Source organism: Anoplophora glabripennis, unplaced genomic scaffold (genome assembly GCF_000390285.2).
Source record: "Anoplophora glabripennis isolate ALB-LARVAE unplaced genomic scaffold, Agla_2.0 scaffold410, whole genome shotgun sequence".
NCBI classification, from domain to species: Eukaryota; Metazoa; Arthropoda; class Insecta; order Coleoptera; family Cerambycidae; genus Anoplophora; species Anoplophora glabripennis.
Genome location: NW_019416556.1, coordinates 313,080 through 339,920, shown reverse-complemented (window position 1 = coordinate 339,920; position 26,841 = coordinate 313,080). Strand labels below are relative to the sequence as shown.

At 34.0% G+C, this 26,841-nt stretch overlaps 1 protein-coding gene across 3 annotated transcripts in view; it reads right to left on the bottom strand.

Moving 5' to 3' along the window:
* Nucleotides 1–26,841, bottom strand: part of LOC108909751 (zinc finger protein ush) — a 133,890-nt gene that overhangs the window by 51,325 nt on the left and 55,724 nt on the right. Inside the window, exon 1 of one of the 3 annotated variants that reach the window (XM_023454924.1) lies at nt 17,986–18,044. The exons of the other annotated variants lie outside the window; for them this stretch is intronic. Coding sequence (XP_023310692.1) covers nt 17,986–18,004 — 19 coding nt within the window. The 5' untranslated portion in view covers nt 18,005–18,044. Of the gene's footprint in view, nt 1–17,985; nt 18,045–26,841 lie in introns of those variants that run through there. 3 annotated transcript variants of the gene reach the window in all.

Sequence of the window (26,841 nt, the reverse complement as noted above, 5' to 3'; positions counted from 1 at the left end):
TCAATTTGTATAAACGTGTATGGAATCTAATCGAAATGTAAATGGAAGCCAATAAATTTTTATTCCTTGTTATATCCATTTACCTGCTCTGTTAACGTACTTTTTATAATCTGATGTTCGGGAATGTGAGCGTTGAGAGAAGGTGAAGAGAATTTTATATTAGAGGCCTATACGTATGTAAAATATCTTCAAGCGCCTCAATTATCATCAAGCATAAGGAAAATATTAAATTCGAATAAACTGGAATGTGGTATTTGGGATGTTCTGGTCTTTCTCACACTATTTAAAGTTGTGGCAATGTAATTTTATGGACTACATACATTTTGATGTATTGTTTAATAAAACAGGCACCCAAAAAAATATTGCCTTGCACTCGGACCAAACTTATTGATTTCAAAATACGTAAGGATAGTTTCTTAAACGCCTCTAATCGTTTTCCATGATTATACCCCTTTATCATCACATATACAGGGTGTCCCATTAATATTGCGAAAAATTTCATGGGGTTTCCTTGTCCAAAAATAAGAAAGAAAGTTCCTATAAACCTATGTCCGAAAGTGCTTCGTTTCGGAGATACAGGGTGTTGAAAATTAGAGAAAATACAAGGTTTTTACTAATATCTGGGGAACCCTAATTCCGATTTTTTTGAAATTTGGTATTAATGGGACACCCTGTATAGCAATTTGCACACTTTAGGGGTGATTTTCTCAAAATAGGTGGGTGATGGAGCAAGTCCTACTTTGCATTTGAGTTCGGCAGGCCAAAATACATAGAAATCTGTAGGTTTGGCCCGAGTGCAAAGCCTCCTTTTTTCCTGTGATTGTGTAATTAAAGAATCCAGTATTTAAATGTATTGTTTTAACTGTAAATTGTAATGGCAATTTATAGTTGGCAAATGAGGAGGCAACGTGATTCGTAGAAACTAGTAATAATTGTTTCGAATTTTATTATCTCTCAATGCATTTATCTACATCGCCAAGAAATGTCGAGTCATATCAATGCAATGGTGATTTTGTTAGATCTAAACTTGATGATAAGAATGATAGCATTTTTAATAATGAAATGAATATTTTTATTGTAAAACCTTGGAGTTTTAATGCAATGTTTGACGTTTCGTAGTAATGAAGTGTTGTTTTTCTGGATATTTAAACATGCACCTCATTTTGGTAAGAAAAACTAAGTCTGTGTTCCCATCAAGAGACAGAATTGTTGATAAGGAAAAGATATCTATCGACAAATGTGATATTTGATTTTCTACTTATGTTTACATAGCTGTTTATATATTTCACAATCGCTCGTGATTTTTGTAATTCCAACATCAAAGATAAAAGTTAGTCATTGGAAGAACCTCAGTTTACCTTACTGATTCGATGCTTCCAGTGCATCACATATATACAAACATACAAACAATGAAATGCGACAGTTTTGAAGAATAATTGAAAAACACATAAACAATTACTCCGTGATAATTCTAAACCAAACAAAAAACTTAAACAAGCGGATACTATGACGCAGAACTATCGGCAGAAACATATTGTTTGTGTACGAAAAAATTGATTTCTGATCAATATTTATTTCGATTTAACATGCGTTCTGCGTAACGAAAATTTACTTAGTAATTCTGACTTTGAACGGCAAAACAGAAAGGTAAACAATTGAAGGTTTAAAGCTATTTTTGTACAACAACATACCCAACAAGTTCGACTATTCCAAGTAAATGATAACAACCGCAAAGTAACTTTTATTCTGTGTACAATACTTGTTTGTTTTCGTCTACATATGTACCTACACGGCAATTTAATGCCTCTATACTGGATCTCAGAACTAAATTATATGTATTTAATGACTATCTGCGATCGGTTTCCTTGTCATTACCTGTCATTTTTCCGATACGGTAATTAATAATACGTTCCACATATACGCCCATGAAATATGGGATTGTGACCGACGGCGAACAAGGCGAACGCCTTAGATGTGTTAAGTAGATCCGAGTATTTCTTGTATTTATTGCATAAACTCGTTGGCGCGCGCATGCTTCACTGCCCTAGAAAAAAAGACGCCGTTAAAAAAAACTAGCTATGGTCGTTCTATTTCAAGGTGTTTTATTGAAATCCGGGATTTATTTGAGCTGACTTTGTGGTTGCGCATGTTGTCGTGCATTGGAAAATCGGGAAATTTTCGTTTTAATGCCGGACGAGGTATGTAGTCCGCAGAGTAGCTGTTTCCGCAATATAGTTAATTAAATATATACAGGGTGATTCAGAACTTATCCAAAAAATTTTTTTTAATGTATAGGGGACAAATACAATTTTGTAAAAAAAAAATCAAAAAAGACAGTTCGAAAATGATTTGAAAATACATTCATGCACGGCACTGGAAACTGGTCCACTGTAAAACCTAACCATGCAGTCGGCGACCGATACGGCGGCAAAGTATAATAAAAAATGAACGCACAAAAAATTGAAAGAATAAACAAACACATAAAATTTTATAACACCGTCGTACCCAGTTTCTATGAACTAACACAAATGTTGTCTTGCTTCACCGTAACACGAATACTTTACTACCATAACACAAATGTTGTCTTGATTCACCATAAATTAAACCGATATCCATCAACTCCGAGTTGCTATATATGTATGTAAGTCATTTTTGACACTTGAAAAACTAAGGTAAACACTATCGTTAATACTAAAATCGAATTTTAGTTATTTGGAATCGCTTGGGGCCACGTGGAGAGTAGCCCAGCGATGTAAGGATTGAAAATACTACAACTTCAATAATTTTATTCTTGGAAGCTATAAGGATTTTTCAAAAATATGTTTCGATATTAACTCTATTTTCTATGACGCATCTTTTCCCAATTTTTTTGGATAAGTTATGAATCGTCCTATATTATATAATATTATCCTTTAATGAAAACGTAGTTTAAAACGGTATTATTATCTTTTTATTTACTTTAGTGTATGATAGCATAAATTTCTAAACCTGTGCAATACTTTAACAAATTCTATCATAATAACTTACAGCATCAACAAAAATCTTTAATGAAATAATAGAATAGTATTAATATAACATTTAATAAAGATATTTTCAACAAAACATGAATTAAACTAACTTTACTAATTCTGTAAAGAGGTAATCATTTGTTTTTAAAGATGAAAAAAAAACCGTACACATTCATGAATTAATTACTGATTAAATATTTAGGTCTACATTTTAGTATTACTTTGTTAGCTTTGTATATCTTTAGTTCAATGATGAGTAAATGTTATTTATTTTTTTCCATTGTTTTAAAAACATATACCGGAATAAAAATAGTTCTGTTTTATACTGTTTTTAATATGAGATAGTCAATACAGCTTGCACCTTTAATGTAAAAAGATTTCAAAAGTGGTGCCCCACTTGAACAGTAAATTGTCTGGATAGAATCTAAGATTTTGGTGAAAGTAAAAACCCTAAAATTTATACCAACTCCTCTATTGAAGGCAATTTACGTTACTCTATATGAGGATGTATAATTTGATCTAATTATGACGTTCGCTTCAAATTATTTTAATAATGGACATTTGGTGCGTATAAAAGAGAACAACTAAATATTTTACAGCAAAGGTTATATGTTTACCATCAAAATTCCTAAGAGCAAGACACATACTCAGAGGACATTACACCGAAAATTCCTCGCTAATGGAAAATATGTCAATCAAGTCATTGGTATTAATAATATAAGAAGCGCCACAAAAGAAATCGCTACATATTTGAAATTGTCGCATCCGAAAAACATCCGGATCACTGATCCAGACGCTTTTCTGTGATGGTTTTAGCTGATTCTGAGGTAAACATTACCTCAATCAAAAGACATGTGGGTCGAAAGTCTACTTCAATGTCGCAAACGTACATTGAATATTATAAAGAGTCAAATTCAAATTTCAAAAAGAATATTCAAATTTGCATTGACTTGATTGACTGTACGAAAAAGACTTCTTTGTTCGAAAATACCACCTTTTAGTCCAGTTCCTTTTGACTTTAATGACAGTCTTCGAAAAAGTTTCACCAGCAACTCTTAACAAAATGAGCAGGACTGAACAAAATGCAGTCTTCTTTCCTGTTTAAAATCCACGATGGTACAATCATCGTGTACGTGTTTTTTGTTGTCCGGGATGTGCTGGCTGACCTCGTTTATTTATAAGCGGATAAACACTCGTATTAATATTATTAATTGTGGAGATAAAGATCGAGTGTTGCTTAACAGTGTGATGGTTTTCAATGGCCATGAGGCGCCAGAAATGTTAGATGGCCAGCAGCAGCGTCTTGTCCAGATAACAGGCGGAGTATGGTAGATATCAGTGCATTAAGATAGGACGTGGCATTCCTCGGAAAGCCCAATACAGTGGGTTTCATAACAAGAAAAACTGTTCACATACATGAGTACATCGTAACTAACACATCAATTTTTACGTTTTTCTCGTCATTGTAGCACAATCAATCCAATAACAATACGAAAGTTTGGACACGAACTTGTTCTTAATAGATGATTAATAAAATGCGTTCTATATCCACATAAGAAGAGCGTTAAGTTAATATTTACATTAGTTTGGACCAACTGGAAAATAATGTTTCATGAATATTTGTAGAACTATACCAATTTTTGGTAAAGGTCACTTTGACGTCCGATATTTACCGAGTGTCATGACTGAACCGCCACATTATTAAAAAATTTCAAGTAATCATTAGTAGGCTGTTATAATAGCTACTAAAGAAACAATATTGTAAATTAACTGCTGTACTTGAAATTCCATTGTCAATCAATGCAATCATTCTTTTAAGTGGAGTGACTAATAGTAGACACTCATAATTTGTAATTGGTGATGTGGAAAACATTGATATGTTGATAGTGAAAATTCCAACGTTAAAAATCAAACCTTGAACGTTTATTATTGACAGCGAAACGGGAGACTTGAAACATATTGTTGAAAGGACCCCGCACAAACCTTATGGGAAATGGCTAAATTTTTTATATGTTACGTCCTGAACAAATGTCTTCATGGGTCACACCTAACCCCCTAGGAACCACCCCCGCCAAACTACAATCAGGCTAACTCACCTAATCTTGGGAACAGCGAGTTTAGTCGATTATAATTCTTGAAATAATTAAATTCCACACCACAAGTTGATGATATGTAAAATTAAGTTACACATAATTTATTTGTTTATTTCCTACTATGATTATACCCAAAATGTATTAAATATTGTTTTTAATGGTAGATAGATAATATTGGATACCTGACCGTATTTTTCTATTAATATCAACTTTCTTAATAACGATTGTCGATATTGTAAAAAATAAAGGTACTTTACTCTTCAGCAAAATTTACATTTTTCGACAAACCTCGTATACGACTGCAAAAAATTGAAATCTGATTATATCGTTTTGGGTTTTAGGTCATGCAGAACTTTTCATCAAGAATAACTTTTTTTCAAAAAACCAATAATAAAAAAGTATCCCATATGGTGTCGATTTAATTGGACAAAGTATATATAAAAAATCCGCTGCCTAATTATCATAACTGAGCATGAAACAATTTCCAAGTTGGTTGCCACGTCATCGGTTTAGATTGCTTAACGTTCTTCAGAAGAAATTTCAGAGTTTCTTTTGAACAAGAAGACAGAGCTGTCTCTCTCTAAGTAAAGAAGTCCAAACCGACAATGTGGTAGGTAACCAGCTTAAAAATTGTTCAGCCGTTTCAAGATTTCATTAAAAATAATTCAGATATAGTTCAAACCAAATTAATTTTTACCACTAATTTAAGTGTCATTTCTATGGCCTTAATACAAATTATTTCTACAAATTAATTTACATTTTCTGTAATATAATTGAAGTTTTCTGAAATCGGACTGACGAATTCTAAACTACGACTACAATTAACATTTTCTTAATTTCAATTTATTAACTAAAATATCTTCTGAAGTTAACTATAATAAGAGGAAACTGAAATGGTACTTTCTGAAATTGACGGCTTTTCGGTAATCAGATTCCAGGAGCAGTTGGCAAAAGTGTAACTTCTATATCAGTTTTCATTTTTCACCACCACCATTTGTGAATTTTTGACTAAATAAAACAAAAACGAAAATGGGTAATTTAAATAAAAAACGCAAGAGATGATTTTAGCATAAAAAAAGTTTTGGTGTTAAAAAGTCAAAAAAATACTATATCAATAAAACAAGGCAAAGTTTTGCGTCAGTTTTTTATTTTACCTTTTAAAAGATAAAAAGCGAAATATAAATAAATTTTCGTTTGTTTTTTTAAGTGTTTTGAATACACGAACTCCATCGATGAATATGTGGGAAACCGATCGAAAGATTTTTTTGTAATAGTGGTGGTGTGATACGGGTTATCGGGCCTACCAAGCTAAAATATTTTCAAGGTTATCGTACTTCCGGTTATACCGGAAGTCGATATCAACTTTCTTATTTTAAATGGAACCCCCTGTATATTATTGCATTTTTGGAAGGAGCATTAATTTTTATGTTGAAAACATATAGCACAATCCATACTTAGAATTGACTGTTTCCCAAATATTTTCATTTTTAGGCAAAAATTTGCAGATGCAGACAGTCAGCAAAATTTAGATTTCCCGGAAAAGACAGGTTTATTTTTTTGTGCGAATCGGATATTTTGTAGAGAAAGACCTAATTTATCGGATTTGACGTGAAATTTTTCCAGTTTTTATACAAGGCGGTCAAAAAAATGATCGAATATGAAGTTCAGAAAATGCCGAAAAATTTTTATATGGAAACCCCCAATTTTTTTAACGTATTCGCATTTTGCACTAAAATTGAGTGTAACTTTGTTAAAGTTTTCCTATATCTAAACTCAGTCCTTTTCATTTTATTTATGAAGACACATTCTTCTTTTCCTAAAATAGTTTCCATTTGTTTCGCATATTTTAAGTTGGCCGTGATAGGTAAGTAACAATCAACATGACAACAGTTACAGGTTTAATGAGGTTTCCCGATTTGTATACCCCTGAAATATTTGTGAAGTTTGGACATCTACCAAATACCTGTAAACAGGGATATTTTTTGAACCAAACCAATTTGAGATTACATTCCTCACATCCACATCTGCGTTATTCAGTGCTTCGTTTTATTTATTTTCTAAGCATCCGCGCCGAATAATTAATCAAACGCAATTAATTGATTGTCTTGCGTCCCTTTCTTGCTGGTATCGATTAAGATGTCGGTTCTGGATTACCCGAAACTGACAGAGTGAATTTATTATTGATGTCATACCAGCGCATATCGCATCAGGAATTAGTAGCTACAGTTTAATTTAATTCCATGGCGTCTGCGATCCAATTCTTCGATAGTGCGACATTTAAAAGGAAGTCATGCTAGTCGTTAGGCTGCTCCAAGTGATACGGTGCCTTCTCGTTGCTTAATATCGTAATACACTTGGCAGGTTGAATACCACTCTGGTTCACTTTCATCCGTTACATAATTCACATTTGAATGTGTGATGTGGGTCAGATTTTAGGCGTTTCATTCAACGGAAACACTTTATACGTGCTGTTAAAGCGTAAACAATAGTAAATGTTAAACGTTCGTGTTTCCCTACTAACCAAAAAAAATCAGTGTTTTGGAGTATTCTTTGCAGAAGGTTTTGGAATCCAAAATCCTAACTAAAACAAAAAAGATTTTAACTTATAATCAGCAGGAATGGTTGCCTAATTCTCTGTTTGGTTACAACCAGAGGTCTAAAATTTCCGGATATATTGAACATTTTTTTCCGAGAAAAATTTACAAAAAAATTTAACTTTTGGCGAAAATAAAGGGTTGTAATGGGAAAAGTTTACAAAATTTCTAGAGGATGATTCAGGCACAATGTCATTAATTTTAAGGGAAAAAATATTTTCAAATCATTATTTACTCCCTTTTCGGACAGCTCCCGACCGCTGACCTAAAAAGGTTTATCGAGAGTGCATCTTAAAAAAAATAAACATAATTAATTATTCAGTTTGTAGTACGTATACCTTATTGTGTGACTTATTGCTTTTCAAAGAGTAGTTTGGTACCTATTTAAAATAATTGTACGTCTAAAAAACACTCACTCATCCATCCATAGCACTTTGTTAACAAAGTTGGAATCCGTTACACTTTGATTTTGAAACCTATTGCAAAATTCAAGGAAATCAGCTGTTTCGCTTCAACATTTGAATATTTTATAATCCGCCAGCCGGCGCGTTCCCTGTTGCGAAGTAGGGCGCCAAGTTAACGGGGGTGAAGGGTAGTTTGCTTATTTTTTAAAAGGCCGAGGAAAATTAGTTTTTTCGATTTTCTGTCTTCATTAGGCCTTCCGAATACGTGGTTAAAATTAATGACAATATGAATCATCCTGTATACAATTATATCACCACAATACTCGTATTTTGAAGTAAAATAAGTCCATTTGATTTTTAATTCTATTTTCAACTAGTAATTTTCTTGTTATTACTATTGTCCCAATTTAATTTATGCTTAGTAAACAGTTGAATAAATTGATAATAACTTTAAAACAGCCCCCTTCATATATAAATTTATAAGTGTTTTTCCTTGTAAATGCAATATAATCATTAAATGTCCAAAAATTGGCGTGGAAATTTTACACTTTGACAGAAAATTTTAAATTTCTACGCCAATGATTATTTTGGTTATTTCTTTGCACTGCATTTAAAATTTCTATACATCTGTTTATTTCTTGTGATTCGAAGAGTTTTTGAGTTATTTTTCGATATATTTATTTGTGTAGTGAGCTTATTTTAGATAAAAAAAACAAGTAAAACTAGTAAATGACTATTTTCTACTCCAATTTCATCGCCTATTTTTCCGAAAATTGAAAAATCTTATTAAGCATCTTGTTTTAACCCAACATTTTAATTTGATAAATCATACAGGGTGTTTGTTTCAGTAAGTACCGTTGTTGTAAAAAAACTGGTATCTTCAAATTGTTCCGGTTTTTTCCGTTTGTTAAATCTCTAATTAAAATAAAAGCGGATAATAATAATAACCCTTTGCAGGTAACTATATACAAGGTGTTTCCTCAAATACGTGTGTTTCTTCAAAGAGATTATCCGAGATTATTTTAAGCAAAAAAACTGAAACGATATTTTAGACCCAATGTCTGTTTATTGTTTATGCCTTAAAAACGATAAATTTAATTTGGAAAAATTAAGTTGGATGAAGTCCGGAAGAAATGAGACCTTGCAAAACGGAAAATCATTTTAAAATGTAAAGAAATTTCGCACAACCAACTCTAATATTCTAAAATCAAATATACTTTGACATTTTGTTAAATATATTTTAGCAAAAAAACACAGATAAAATATTTCTATAATAATTGCACGAGTTCCATACCAAAAACTGGGTTTTACATTACATATCAAAGTACTTCACAGGTACATATTTTTTATAGATTATTTAAAAATACAATCGATCTGATGGTCCGATATTGCAAGCGATGATTTATCGGTATTCATGTGGAGTGCCATCAAAAAGATATTTACCGATCTTGATTAGTCAAAAAATATATTTTGATTCGATTATCATGTCGATAAAGTTGTAGTAGTACATTATCCGTGTATCTAATCAAAAGTGGATGTCGGTCACTTATACATATTCTACATACTTAATAGGGAAGAGGAGATGCCTTTTTTTGATTTTAATTTACCTGACGTCAGTTCAGTACGAATGTTTATTAAGATTCAATATATTTAATTATAGAACATTAATAACAGGGCAATATAGATTAAATTCGAGTTAAGTTAAGTGAAATTTATAAATATGATACAAAATAATGAATTCATCTTTTGTATTAGTAGCAATGCTTGAACATTAACACAAAGTAGCTCAATCATTTAAAGTGTGATTAAGGAAATAAAAATAAATAATAAAAAACCCAGTAATGCTAACATCTTCGGTTCCTGACCTACAAAATAATATTATACCGCCCCTTCCCCACACAAACGGTTAGATTCTAGACCGATTGTGATGAGAAACACACCGTCGAGGACCTTGAACATCGAATGAATTTTTTGCGCGATTTTTTGTCTTCATGGAAAACAATTCGAATAAAAATCGATGAGTCCGCCTGAGATAGCGCAACGCGTCGATTAATCTGGTGAAAATGTGCCAAACGGCGGTGGAAAAAGGCGCTGGAAAAATAACTGATAGCTGCGCGGCACGCCACTATCGGGAATAATCAAAAACTGCACATGGTTGCATTCAGGTGGATATCTAGATAGCGGCGTCATTATTTTGGTCGTGAATTCGGCGTTTCCCATCAAAAATATGCCTCGGTTATTAAACTGTGTCGATTACGACTGGCGCGTGGTTTGTAAATACGATAAACACAGACGCGATTGTCCCGGTCAATATTTAATGCAACCAGAAAAGTGGAAATGCTATTCATATTGTAATTTGCGTGATGTAAAACCGCTTAGTGGGGCGTTATGTTATTTTATAAATTTTACAAAAATGCATACTTGCTCAAATGCAGTACCTTTACCAGTTTTTTTTTAGATCTCGTGAACGGGGACTGAAATTTTATTTACTTTATGAAATAACTTTTCTTGCCTTTAGCATTTATCTAATCAAGGAAGAAAATACAGAATCAATAATTACTAAAAGTGATATAGTATTGTGCAAAACCATACTTATCGTATCAACTTCAACGTCGCCTGTTACGTGGGTGTTGTATAATAATGAAAACGTTATATTGACAGTTGGTATAAGGAAGCGCAAAAACAAACGCTTAGGTGGGGAATTCTGGAAGGAAGCCTAGATAGTTGAAGTGAGAACAGTGTGGAGATGGGTAGTAAGACGATCGGCGGGCAGTGAAAAATTAAAGTTTTTAACCCGTATTAATTAGCAGGTAATATTCTTTAAGTACCTTGTTGTTAATTGTTCTATGTAATCTTATGATTGTGATGGTTATAGATGTTTCATGATAATAATTCTTTGTATGTTTAGCCTCCATTGCTTTATGCCCAAGGGCATATATTTTTCTAAGGTAAAATTGTTACAATTATTATTAGCGATTGCTCATCATTTATTACATGTTAAAATATGTATATATTGTCGTGACTGCCCAGATATTGCAATAACAACTCCTTTGTTTCACATTTAACTTGTTTTGCCATGATTACATTGTTCGAAATGAAATAACAAATCATTTCTTGTGCTCACTTTATGTCATACGCATATAATTATTTAATTTACTAACATTTTCGCCCTTGAGGCACGAATCTGAAAAAAAAAGAATAATTAAATACAAAAAAAGAATTGCTAAAACAGATCTTCCGAAATCTCAACTCATAGCTGGATTGCCTCCCGTATGGGACTCCAGTACCTTCCGGCCCTGCCGGCTAACTAATACCAAACCTCTTCAGTTTTACTTGGAAGTATGTATGTCTAATTTGAGTGAGATGACATTTAGTGAGAAATTAAATAAGTCAGGTGTTATTTATCATTAGCAAAGGATCTTAATGTATGCCTTTTGTTAGCGGTTGTTTTGTATTTATATTTGGGTCGTTAGAGCAACGATCGTGGGTTTCTCTGCCATGCTCTTTCCCCACAGGAGCTCTAGGTGAGCCTGTTTCATTTTTATGTTAAATGGTTGTTAATGTTTTTGTTGTTCTATCTATTTGTCACATGTTTAATTAGAAAACTGTTGTACGTAAATAATAAAGTTAGGTGTATATATTCAGCTTTTGTTTTATAAAATTAAACCATACTTCCCCTCATTAAAGTTGGTAGCCAGCCCCTTCCGGTCAATAAAAAAAAGATGTATACAACGTTGGTATTTCTTATGATGATCACATATTTCTGGCCACAACTACGTTTATTTTTTTTTTCGATCGAACCCGGGGTTGTTATACTACAGTATGTCTATTCATAGAGAACCATTCTTTTTTAAGATGCGACGAACTGTACGACTTGGAATGTAAAAGTTTGAATTGCAAATAGTAATAAAAATAAAAGTAAACAAACAGCAAAGCCTTTAGGTATTCGGTAGGTACACAAAAAATGCAACGGGGCACGTGCGCTCCCACAGTCAACCAATTGCGAGAGTCCGAGTCGCAGCCTCGATGATATATGTCATGTTCGACCCCTTCCACTCGAAGTTGATAGGGGAGATGCCTGTAATTTACTTAGTCTATGCGAAAGAATTACCTGTCTAAACGATAGCAAAGGTTGAGTATTTTTTACCCATTATTTATCATAGCTACATTTACTTGCTTTACATTTTCTGTTACTCGATCATCTTCATAATCCACTGAATATTATTGCTAATACATACTCCATTTTTATACATTTCGGGGGAGCTGGAGAACTCGGTTCTAATTGTAAGTACATCCGGGAGATGAGGCGATACCCGACCCACCCGGCCCGGCAGCGAGTGGGCCCGGACTTTGATCGCCCTGTACATGTCAGAGATGAAATGCCCGGCAGTCGCAGATAGACACACCTTTTTACCGAGATAGCGGGCGCTGATTCGAAGTGGCCAAGGTGGCCTAATTAAGGCAGAGCACCAGTGGGACGAGATAGCCGCAGTCTATCAGGGGTAGATAAGGGCAGGCAGCGGCAAGAAACGGGGCGAGTGACAGTTCCCAGACGGAGCTCATTACGGCAGCAGCGACTGTATCAAGATATAATCGGGGCTGGTGCTGCTGTTGTGCTGGCTGACTACCTATCAGTGTTCCCCTCCTTTAAGAACACGGGCTTTTTGTTGGACCAATTATACGGGTGTAATGACATTTCGTTAATTTATGTGGGCAGCCTCTTTTTTTTCTTCCACGGAGCTGTCAGCGTCTCGGCGTACGGCCGCGAGCGAGGTGCGTGGATCTGATCGAAAGAGAGGTAAAAAAATACGTTCATAATTTCGTATTCCAATGAAGTCGGAGAACGCATTGCAACAAGCGAAAACTTATTTTTTATATCATTAAGTTAAATTAATCGTTTTAGTCTGTTATTTTGACAAATATTAAACCATAGGGCAAATTTATAAAACAATACAGTAATAGAAGTCACAAGTCACACTTATTAATGTCAGTCGATATTAAAATGTCACATGTATCACGGGTGTTACAGGATAATATCTTTGGTCGAAGTACATCACTCGAACCAGAGCTTGCGCTTTGGTCAGTAATTTACCTATCTCAGTCCATTCGTACAAAAAGATATTTGTTTAGATATAAAATCTAATTTTAATATAATTTAACAATGATTAATACATAGTGTGGTGAAATAAACATACTTGGAAGGATAGAATATGTGAGTGTGAAATTTTACACTCACGTAAATACAATTAATAGTCAAGACATAATCCTCTCTAAACGTCATTTTGAATAGAAAATTAATAATAATAATAATATATTCTGTATTTCATTTGATAATTGTTATTTCCTCGCTTTTAGTACTTTAATAAAACTAATACGTGTTGCATAAAGTCAACAATAAAGCTGCTGTAGTATAGTAGGATCGTATTCGATCAAAGTAGAGCAAAAAATTGTCGGTCTTTTATCAAAGGAAAATTGTGTCATCATTTTTTGGAGGCGTAAGATAAACCACTTAAAACCACAAATTTAAAATGAAATTGAATGTAAAATCTGAAATATCGCTGCATACGGACTATGTTCTGGTAGTAGCTGTAGTCGCCCAGGTGCATCGAGTGTACGAAGTGGTCGGTTATACGTCAAACACTAACCTGGCGAGCTTTGTCGTAAATCAGAGAGCGCCTCCAAAAACCAAGTAAACAACAGTGGCGCGTACAGAGGTAAAATGTAGTACATATGTAAAATTTAAAACAAATTGGATTTATAATAAATTACATTTAAAATAAATAGTTTAAGAGAATAAAGGAATTTTTGTAGGAACAGACGTGAACTGATGCCTTCGTCCCTTCATAATGTGTAAAGAAATTATTCACTTTCTAAACCCCTTAAAAGCGTATTGCACTGGATCTCTTGACAGGCAATGATTTATTACTTTGCATCGAATATGATCCTACATAGGTATTGTACAATGTATTCTAGAATTCTCGATGATGTTGTGACTCGTAGCATTAAGCATTGATATCTATTTTGTTTGCCGCCAGCAAAAGGTTGTAATAGGCCCTAGCTGAGATATAGAGAATATGAGAAAGGAAAGAATATAATAAGAGGGAAATATCCTGAGAAAGGATATCAGCGTTTTATTAATTTTTTGTACACATGATCTTGCTGTTTATAGCATATTTTCATTATTAAAACATAGTTTCTACACGCAATCTGAGTAATCTACTTTTGTTATACAGTTATTAGCTTTTATATTTTTTACTTTAAAAGGTATTAAGTTAAGAAAACTTAGAGTTGATTGGAATTTTTACATCCACACTATGTAAAAGATATGTATTAAATGTCTCTATAATAATGGTATATGTAACTGGGGATCTAAAATTTGGATAGATTTTGAAATCATTTTTAACACATATACAGGGTGAGTCATTAATAATGATACACAGCTTAATGGCATATTGTTAACGTCAAAATATAGTGATTGAACCAAACATGCCTTAATCAATAATTGCTCCTTTTCGTTCTACAGGGCGTTAAAGTTGAAAAAATATTTTCCTTTTTTATCTATATTTTAAGTATGTATGGACCGATTGCTTTGAAAATTTGTAGTTTTACGTGTTTTGAGGAGGCAAATACGAATATGCAAACAGTGTTGGGATCACGTCTAGAGGGCTTTAGTTATACTGTCCTATCAATGTAAAAATCTGTCTAACTTTTTGTATTTTACAATTTTGAATTTTTTAACTAGAAATTATTGAACTACGTTCAATTCTAAATAAAAAGGGGTGTACTAGTTACAAATCGATAAACTAAACCGTTTTCGAGATACAGACGTTTTAAGTTTTTGAGATTCGGCGGGAATTAAATTACAAAATTGGCAGGTCTTAAGATACCAAGCCTGAATTAAGAATTAAGACAAACATTACAGCAATTAAAGATTTTATTATGCATATCTTAACAAATTATTAACTACCTGCAACTTCAATGCACTTTCTTAGCCTTTTATTAGGATATTCTCTTCTCTAAAAAATAACGACAAGGAAAAAACTACTTCTTAATCAAATTGAGTAGAAAACAATATGGTATTGTAGTGACAGCTGTCAATTTATTATGTCCATGCTTACTACTTTGGAAAAAATAATTTTCTAATTTAATTCCCGTAGAATGTCGAGTTTATCGATTAGTAACAAATATACCTTTTTTATTTAGAATTGAACGTAGTTCTAGTTAAAAAATTCAAAACTGTAAAATATAAAAAGTTAGACATATTTTTACATTGACAGGACAGTACAACTAGACCCCAAGACGCTCCCAAGACCTGACCCCAACACTATTTGTATATTCGTATTTGCCTCCTCAAAAAACGTGAAACTAAAAATTTTCAAAACAATCAGTGCATACATACTTAAAATATAGATAAAAAAAGAAAATATTTTTTCAACTTTAACACCCAGTAGAACGAAATTGAGCAACAATTGATGAAGGCATGTTTAGCTCAATCGCTATATTTTGACGTTAACAATCTGCCATGAAGCTGTGCACCATTATTAATGACTCACCCTGTATAACTAACACTTCTACTCGTATATAACCATGCTGTATGTCATGTTAAACGAATTTCAGTAAAACGTATAATTTTATGTTTCTATCAATATACGTCGCTTTGGAGGCCTATGATTAAAAGAAGTTATATTATTTTGTTTTATAACGCCGAAACGTCCAGTTTTGAAGGTTTTAGTTTACTTTAAATTCTTTGACATGTCACTTTAAATTCTTTGACATGTCACTTAAACCAATATCGTGACGATTTAAATTCGTAAGAAGATTAGTACCAATTTTTTTTAAGAAGGCAATGTCGAACGAGCACAAAATCTATTTCTATCATAATTTTTATTTAAATTAACCCATAAACTTTTGCCGCAAAAAGTGCATTATGCTTTTCGGTCATGCACCTTGACTGTAAATAATATAAATATTATTGTTAATGATGTGGACAAAAGTTATGTAAACATGTGAGAAAACATTATCATGCAACATTTTACGCAACACGTTAAGTATGTAGTCTGGATCCATCTTTGGATAAAACACTCATGAGTACCAACCATTTTGACAGTTTTACGTAATAGTTTTTATTGAATTCAAGATTTATTTATTTAAAAAAAGCAAATAACATCAACTAATAAATAAAACACATACATTCCGTACGATATTTGTAGAGATAGAACAGGACGATATACTTACGAAGAATACGCCTCCGTAAGTGCTAAATACACCAGGCCACGCCGTCAATGCCTTTCTACCTTGGGTGTCGAATGCGGTTAATTCCAAGAAAGTGATGCAGGGGTCTTCTTGAAATTCTATCTCCACAGATATTGTACGTACCGATCTGGCAGTTTTTTTATTATTAAATATATTGCTGGTTGCATAAGAGACACGAAATCAGTTTCTAGTGACTTTTCAAATTAATCTAGTGCTTTTTTTATCTGCGATGTAATGTCATGTGCATCAATAAGCGTAAGTGGTGCTTCTATTTCCGTTTACTAATGTATCCCACCAAATCAATTTGGATAATTTGACGGAATAGATACTTATTTAAATTTTTATAAAAGAAAAGAGTATATTTCCATATATTATTTTTTGTATGAAGGATCCGGGAAATTCCCGAATTCCGCGAGACGAGGATGACGTCGCGACAAGGAAGGACGGTCTCGCGCGGCGACATCGCGACCCGTCCGCAGCAGGTGTTTCCTCTGAATAAAAGGAGAGCGTCACAAAGAAACGTAACACAACATATTGGCGCTGCACTTGGCAGGATTAGGCGAGAGCCGTAGTGCAACCGACACCGCGACTCTAATTGTCCCCCCGGCTTAGCATACAATGGCCGGACCACCGCCATATATCGGCATTGATTTTTTAATATGGCCTGCAGCGGCGAGATTAGCTATCTGCGCTACCATCTTCGACCAGTCCCTATTTACAAATAGCTATTGTAGCAATGCTGCGCGCTCCCCGATCTTAGATCGGCCAGGCCGTTTTCCCAGACTGCGTAATTGTATGGCCGATGTGTCCTAGCACGGGAGACGGATACGAAAATCCCCGGCGGTCTTCACTTTCAAGATATAACAGCTGTGAACAAAGAAAATAGCAACTATCTTTAGTCTGCAACTAGCAACAAAATGACTATAATCAGCCGAAATGCATGTTGAGGCAGGTTAATACAAATTTCACCTATGTTCTGAATTTAAAGGTATTCCAAAGGATATGGAGACTTACCAAAGCAACCACAGAGAGCGTTGATCAAGAATCGAAATTTTCACCGATGTTTTGAATCCAATTGACGGGGTCTCCACGGATCGAGAACCGTACACCAAGTCGGAATAGACGATGGTTAAACGACCCATTTTTGTTGGCAGAGTGATCACTCAAGATCGCTCAAAAAATCACCGTTGATTAGAATTCTGCAATAAAACAGCTGGAAATATACAAACATCGAGCCAGACTCAACGGACGATGTGGTGATGATGAACACATTTCTAGAAACTCAACTATATTCGACGATAGATCATCGAAACGAAAGTAGAGATTACTGAAATGCAGAGACCCAAAGGCAAGAAACAGCAGCGAAAATCCACTTTGAGAATTGGCGGAATCGTCAACACGTGTGATTGAACGTCTACTCTGGTATTCTACAGTTAATTGAACAGGACAACACTTCTAACCAGGACAAAGTAGGATTCTCTGCATAGAGAGAATACGATAGGATATATCATAAAATATATACTAAGATATGTTACTTTTCTAATGGTACCATATACGATATTTCACGTAAGTTTCTATTTAACGGCGAATATTAATAAAAAGACTTTAAAGTATATACAAACGATAAGATTACCTTTGTAACAACTGCGCATCGCCTCATACCGCTACCTAAGAGGGATGTTCAACTTGATGGAATCTTACCTGAAACAAAAAAGAAAATAATTAATGCCAATAAAAAATAAAATGCTATTTTAATTTGTCATTAGAAAAAGTCCTTACGATCAAAATTGAAATTAACTAAAACTAGATGACACTTAATGCAATTATTATACAGGGTGTCCGGAAAGGTCATATCAAAAATGGAAGGGGTGTACAGGGGAACTCAAAATAGTTGTAGTACTTTTTCTTTTAAAGTTCGATTATAGACTTTGGGAGTTTTAACATAATTTATTTACTTCAGTTACACGTTTGATGATTTTTTCTGTGAAAGGAAATTATAACCTGCTTTAAAACAATTTTTTGTTTTGCTACGATATTTCCTCAATTATACGAATTATTAGAATAACAGTCAGAAACAAGTTCGACATAATTGAAAGAAATATTTGGAGTAACTTAAATCCAGTTCTTACAATTTTATTTAATGTACTGTAGACTTTATGAGTTCATCACCCGTACTATTACTGGCCATGCGAGAGTTATAGTGTTGTTGTCGATTATATGCGGTGGTCGTATTTATTCTTCTGTATTTATTACCTATGTACAAATTGAAACAAGCTTTTTTCTTCAAAGGACCTTGTAGACGTTACACTTTCAAAAAGGTAGAAAATTATGTTGCGGATCTTCTTCGAATCGATGACACTCTTTTTACGCAAAAGCCCGAATTATGGCTCAATTTTACATATTATCAAGGAAATTTCGAGTTTCAAAATACATTTTTCTTGTAACCATATATCGGGTGTTCTCAAAGTTGAGTCATTTATTTTAACAGCTGGAAGAACTCGTAAAAAAGTCGATTTACCAAAAATCGTTTATATAAAAGTTATATATACCATATAGTTGCCATATAAAGCAACAATTATTTAAAAAAATTGAAATGTAAAAACTTTATTATACAAACCTGATTTATTGTCATTTTCGATCACTGCGTTGTAAAAACATAAATGGTAAACAAATGGTAACATTTTTGAACAATTTTTATAGAACAATTTTGAACAATTTTTGTAGAAAAGGATTTTTATAACTCTCTTCTTCTGCAACTTTTATATAAACGATTTTTGGTAAATCGACCTTTTTTACGAGTTGTACCAACTGTTAAAATAAACTACTCAACTTTGAGAACACCCTGTATAGAATGTTTAAAAAATGTGTAACACTATTTTTGGCGAATAAAATATAGTTACTAATTAAAACCCTTACTATACAGTGTGAATAAAATTAAAAATCCATATTCTTAACTGTAAACAATGTAAAATAAAATTATAACTCATATTAAAGGACATTTATAGATTTAGGACATTTATAGATTTAAAGTATTGTAAAGTCCTTCTACAGTACAACAAAAAATAAATGTGACAATTCACTGCACACATAAATTTACACACAATCTGCTTACATAAGTAATGAGCATCGGCTTCTTGCACCTGCGGTAATACCGCAAATATTAGGGCAACAGAGACGTGGCCTGGCAATAAAAGCACCAATTCTTATTGGGTCCATTAAGTCCCGCAGTAGTATTGCTTTTATCGCAATCTACGGGGTGTGCATGTACAGAGTGGTCACCCGAAAATTGTCTTTCCGTTTTCCTCAATTATTATCGAAGATGCGAAAAAAATTAAGAAGAAAAGTTGTGGGAACTTTAAAATTTGTTTTTTTAACATTGAATGTCACATTTCCAATATATAGGCCTAACTTTTATTTTAGAGCGACATTTATTCCATTCCTAAACCAACGCCCAAGTGCGAAGCACTTTCGTATTGCTGCGGCACCTGAGATAAAGCCGTCCGCGGGAGGCGTCATGCCAAATCTGCCTTTTGCAGCTTTGGAGTGGTTAACGCGTTCGGTTTTTGATTATGTCATTAAGCGCGATGACAGATAGATCACATTTTCGCTCTTATTTTCCCGGCCCCTGCGGCAGCACTTTATTAGCGATATCCTCTTTCGCCGCGCGCCTGACACCAATCGATTAGAATACTTTATGACCCCGGTTATTGGCAGGGGCCCGTTATTGTCTCGTTCGCCCGCCAATTTAATCGCGCGGCCGGATTTATGGAACGGATTCCTCGAAATTTTAATGGGGGCGATTAGTGTTTATTGCCCTGTTTAAGGCCGTGTAAGTCGGCCGAGCAGTCTGTTGCGATGTGGATTGATTCAAAATGTTGCCACATTTTAAAAGCAGGAATCCAAAAATAAATGTGATAATTCCTTGCGCACATAAACCTAGAAACATTAGGAATGCATAGGTAATGAGCATCGGCTTCTTGCACCTGCGAGAATTGCATAAATAAAGCGTGACGGATCACCAAGGTCGAAAAGCGATTGGGCCATATTTCTAGATTACTTTCTTTGGAAGAAAACACATTAATTTAGATACAAATTTGTCTCCTTAAAAATTACGGGCCTTAGGAAAAATTACATTTATTCAATTGTTTTTTTTCAAGTTAATTCTGCTACTCTTTTAGTTATAATACATTTAAAGGGGTTTATAAACTTAGAAAGTTTTAGTATTAAATGGAATACCTATATTAATAACAAAGCGCCGCAAAAAGAAAGTGGTTTGGGCCGTCGACCACAGTATTTTTTACCCTCTGAATCCGAATCAGAGGGCAGAATTTCTGGGTCAATTCATATTTTGTCCCTAAGACACTCTAGAATGCGGTTCCCGAGATTTCAAATTGATTTGAGTAATCAGTGATCGGAAAAATTTTAGAATTAAATAACCCCATAACCCCATGACTTTGTAAAGTCATACCCCACGTCCCCATGACTATGTAAAGTCATAACCCCATAATCTGGGCTGTGCGAGCTTGGAGAACTATGAAACTGTGGGAACATACATGCCATACATCAGGGGTCCAAAACTACACGAGTATGGATTAGCAGGCTTCTCTAACCCCATAATCCCGTAACCTGGGGTGTGCGAAGATGTACAACCACGAAATTATGTGGGAACATAGATCTCATACATTAGGGGTCTGAGACTACATGTCTGCGAGTTCACAGGCTTCCATAACCCCATAACCCTATAACCCAATCCCCATGATCTGGGGCATACACATTTGTATTACAAAGTCAACCAGGTTTTTCCTGCACCGAAAAAAACGTAATACTATTTCCTTGACCATATGATCAATATCATGAGATTTTGCGATTAACATCGTTTAAATAAGAGGTTACGAGTTTATGAGATTACAGGGACATGAGGTTACGGGGTCGTGGGGTTACGAAGTCGTGGGGTTACGGGGTCGTGGGGTTACGGGATCGTGGGGTAACGGGGTCGTGGGGTAACGGGGTCGTGGGGTAACGGGGTCGTGGGGTTACGGGGTCATGGGATTACGGGGTCGTGGGTTATGAGATCATGGGGTTATACAGTTATATGCTTATGCTGCAATGAGACCATGAATTTGACTAGTTAAGTCTGTTTGAAATCTCGAAAACCGCTTTCTAGAGGAGTTTCTTAATTTTAGGATCAAAACACGGACCGATTGGGGAATTCTGATTTTAGAAAAAAAAACTTTCTTTGTAGCACTGTGAAAGAAGTACGGTCATTATCAAACCCGTTAAAACGATGTTTAAAAACAATAATATGGTCAAAACTGTTATAACTTATTGAGAACTTCTGGAATGGTCCCCTTCATATTAAAGGTGGAGCTTTGTGGACATAGATAACGCGTCGACTACTTCTTTGCCTCGTTTTTTTTAAATTTAATTTTCATTACAGAAATGTGTTATTGTTTCAGTTTCAAGCAGAATAATTAGTAAACAAATTTTAAGTAGTATTACAAAATTAACGAATTTACTGGTAACATATGGAGCCGCTGATAAAAACTGAACATTATTCATATACAGCGATTTGTGTAAACAGTACCACACGAGCTATCCATTTGTATCAGCCAGTGCAGCACCTTGATTTATTTAATTTTCAAATAATCTCTCCAAGTTTGTAAACACCCTATATTTACTTAGGTATTAGATAGGCTCGTTTCTTACCTAAAGCATAGAGGTCACTATGAACACCAGAAACAATCATTTGTTTCCTTACCATATTTGTTGATATAGATTTTATGAACACTTTATTTAAAATTTATCGTTCCATAGACAAAAATAGATCAATTTTTTGGCGTACTTATCAGTTAAGGAAAGCTGAATTTGGAGGTGTACTAATCAATGAGATTTCATCCAGATGTTTAATGTTTGTTTTCATTAATTTCTTTTACGATTTATACCAATTTACCTCAATAAGAAAGTCAACGCCTCCTGATATACATATATGAATCTAAATGTTAGTCTGAATTAATTGTAAAAACTATTTACACAAAAATATACAGGTATTTATAGATTTTATAATTTTCCCAAAAAAATAAAATTTAATTAGAATGCCCCATCCGTGTGGAATTGACAGTAGTAGAAAATTGAAATAAATTTTTCCCTAGAATAATTAACAACATGCAACAAAGAAGTATTTGTTACAGTAAATAAATAAAGTGATATTTCATAAAACATCTCTGTTGTCTCAAAATTTCAACCAACCAAAAAGCATTTACCAAAAAAAAAAAAAAACGGAACGTTGTTTTTAGCATATAGCGACCTCTATGTTTTGGGAAAGAAACAAACATGAGTTATCTAATACCTAAGTAAATATAGGGTGTATACAAACTTGGAGAGATTATTTGAATGTCCATGTCCATCTTTAACTAGGTATTCTAAAAATTCCTTTGTATAAAATTTCATCAATATATTTTGAACAGTGATGGAGTTATCTTAAAAAAGTGAAATAAAAAAAGATCTAATTCTTCTAGTATATTCATCTCAGGAACTCGCATTCGCTTCCGAACACCCTGTATACAGTATGGTCGAGGAGAAAAAATTGTCAAACTTTCTATTAAATTAAAAAATCATACATAATTAAATTATTAATAATTTAAAGGGTTCCACACACTGTACGATTATATCGAAAGTGCGTGTGTCCTACATATTAATCAGAATCGAAAGTGTGGTGAATTTTTTGTTAGAACTAAACGACGGAGAAAAAAATTGAAACAGTGAAGTAATATATACCTATTATAATCAACGCGTAGATGTGTATTGATTGCTTAAAAGGTTATGGACTTGCGGGTAGATAACACAACATAAAATATGTGACGGACGAAAAGATATATGGAACAGTAACTTGATAGCGGCTGATGTTGGGAGATAAAAGTCCCACTAATTTTATATACAGGACATTTCTAAAAATAATAAATCTACGTCTCCTTTAATAGTAGGCATAAATTTATACATGTGGGTGGAAATTCTCATTCTATTGCGATAGCGCAACTGATAAATATGCTAGGCGTAAGTGAGTACTGATATTAAAAACGTGTTTGATCTTAATTCGTATTTTCACCTTTGTTTTAATTTAATGCAATAATCTACTCGTCTTCAATGAAATTATGTATATAATATTTACAAAGATGCCTTATGCAATGGTCTGTTAAACCGCTATACATATCTCGGCTTCAAGGAATTTTAGGCTAACAATTTTTCAATTTGTGTTTTTAAAAATTAATTTTAACTTTATGTGAGTGTGCAACCAAATATACAGGTATGGTATGGTCTTTTCTTGTTTTGCTGTTAATTGGGCTCGGGTCGGTTACAATTTCGCGAAAGACTAGCTGGTACCAGCAATCGTAGACTCGATGGTTAACGGAAGAAAGAACGTTAAGGAAGAAAAAAATAGAATGAAAGTTGAACTGAAGCAAATTCTATGATTATAAGGTAGTTAAATTTGTCACATCCAGTTCTTGAATAAAGGTGATTTTTGCAGAACTACACGAAAATATGCCAAATATAACACACACTGTTGGCTATTTAAAACGAAAAAGGTGATTCTCACTCTGACTGTTATTTTCACTAATTCTAAAGACTGATTGATCATGTTAGAACGAATGAGCATATATATTTTTGCGAAATTGCAAAGGTAGAATTCATGGAAAATGTTGATCATATAAGAACAAGATTTTTTTCGTATAAAAACTGCGGACTTCGTTTTAACAGGAAAATGTCAATTAGAACTGATGGTAATTTTACTACTCATCTATTTGTTTTATGAATTTTGAATGAGAATGAACCTAAACATTGACATCATATACTTTCCAAATGTAAATAAGGCTTGACTGATTGGTTGTTACTGTGCCCTGTAATTTTAATGTTGTTTTTCTCTAACCATCTTTTTGGTCAAAATTGAAACAACAGTCGGTCTTGGTAATTTTAACTTTTTTTCGTGTCAATTCATGTCATCAGAAGCTGCAGATTTAAACCACAAAAATGTAGTATTCTTCCAAACTGATCAATTCTTGTGCTATCCCCTTGAATTTGTTTTCTTCCAGTTTGAAAACAATCTGTTGATCTTAACGTGATTTCGTCTTTTTTGATCAATTTCTTGTACAGATGGACATGACATATTCGAGGATTATTCTAATTTGTAAATAATCATTTAGAGTCATTAGCGTTGTGCGCTGTGCGCAATGCTCTCTCTCTCCACGTGGCCCCAGGCGATTCTGAATACTGAAATCCGAGTTTAGTATTTACGTTTTTGCGATAGTGTTTACATTAGTTTTTCAAGTGTTAAAAATGGTTTACGTGTACAGCAACTTGGAGTTGATGGATATCGTTTTAATTCATGGTGAATCAAGACAACATTTGTGTTAGTTCGTAGAAAATGGGTAAATGGGCCCAAATGTGTTACACATAGGTAGACAAAATTTTGAACGATTGTTGTAACATCCGGTATCAGGTATGTCAAATTATTTTATTAAGTAATAGCACAAATTAATTGTATTAATTAATAATAATAATAGGGGCACAAGCAGTTGAATTTGCTGATATAAATAGGTGTCATCAAATTTTATTTATTTATTTTCTTGGGAAAGAAATTCTGTTAATTTGTCTGTTTGGCGTTTTTAGGTATTCAATTTTGATCTTTTTTTAGTGATCGATCTTTAAAGGCAAAGTTCGCCTGGCAAGGCTTTCTTTAGATTTTTATTGCAATGATTCGACTACAAAACGTCAAGTTTGATTTTTAATTTTATTCATAATTTTGGTGCACGTGCTTAAATTATTCCCCAAAATTTCTTCATGGTCGCGAATAATTTTGAAAATCCAAGTCAAGGTTTTAGTGGGATAAAGATCAATAAATAAAAGAACACTATATTTTAAATCATTGCCAACGTTTCGGTGTTATTTTACACCATCCTCAGAGCTCAGGGTGTAAAATAACGCCGAAACGTTGGCAATGATTTAAAATATAGTGTTCTTTTATGAATTGATCTCTATCCCACTAAAACCTTGACTTGGATACTAATCAAGATCGCAAAACAGTGGGAACGTAATTTTGAAAATATTTGTGACACAGGAAAAATTTCCGGATATAACTTAAACACTGGTAATATTGCGAAGTGAAAACCTCCTACCAACATTGACAGACAGCGGTTGTTTATTTTTCAAGTCAATAAAGTGAAAACAGCCACGGTGGAAGGCAGCTCGGACCGCCGCTTCTACATGCATGTTTTCCCCTTTGAAGAACGGCCTAAAGGACCGGCTCTAACACGTGTGAGGAGAGGAGGCCGGCCTTAATGGCCATAATAACAGTGCGGCGACGAGACAGAACGCTAATAGTAGCTACTGTTGAACGCCTATCGCCTCGAGACAACTTCTTCGCCGTGCGTGAGGAATGACTTTAGACACACTCAATTAGATTCATGGATTCCCTGTGCCGTTACGAGAGAAGATTATAGCCGACGTCGACGGGTTCGGTATTGATTCTGTAATTTGCCTTGGGAATTGAACGGGAAAGAAATCGCCGGCGCGGCCATCATTATAGACGAATGGTACCACAATGACAGCTTCGGAGGAACCGAATGTTCCTCATACCCGCGAATTAAAGAAAAGAAACAGGTACTTGTAATCAGCGGTAACGGTAACTCTTCAATGGAATGAGCGATTCTTGCAAAACAAAAGGTTTAAAAAAGGTACTAAGAGAATCGCATTTTGAAGCAAGTGCCTGCTTTTTACGTGCAATAATCATAAATATACAGGGTGATTCAGGACTTATCCAAAAAAAATTATGAATGTACAGGGGGCTACAAATACAGTTTTGATCAAAATGGGCACTTTCAAAATGATTTAAAAAATACACTTCCGCACGGCAATTGAAACTGGTCAACTGTAAAACCTGACCTTGTGCAAAGCAAAGCATGCAGTCGGTGTCTGGCACGGCGGCAAAGTGTAGTAAAAAAAAAGAACGGACAAAAACTTGAAAGATTTCCCAAGGAAAGAAATAAATAAAATTTTATAACGCCTAGTTTATATCAACAATATCAACTGCTTCTGCCGCTGATGTTATTATTAATTAATAAGATTAATTTCTGGTTTGAATTAAAAAAATAATTTGACATATCTGATATTACAACAACTGTTCAAAATTTTGACCATCGACTCGTAATAGTCCACAGTACAGGCCCCCTCTGGAAAGTTGATTACCACATACTTTTTAACTCCTGAGGAGCTTCGTTTTGACGAGTCTACCACATTTTTCCTCTGCGACTTTTCTCGATTCCTCCGCTTTTCTACTCGGAAAAGTTCAAAAACATGGCAATTTCCCGGGGTCTTGAAAAGTCAAGACCACATCTTTTATTTTTAGCTTAAGTAACTGGAAATTTTGTTGCAAATGCCGATTTAAATTTGTCCGACAGAAATTCTTCCGACATTGACATGTCTACCGGTCGAAACATGC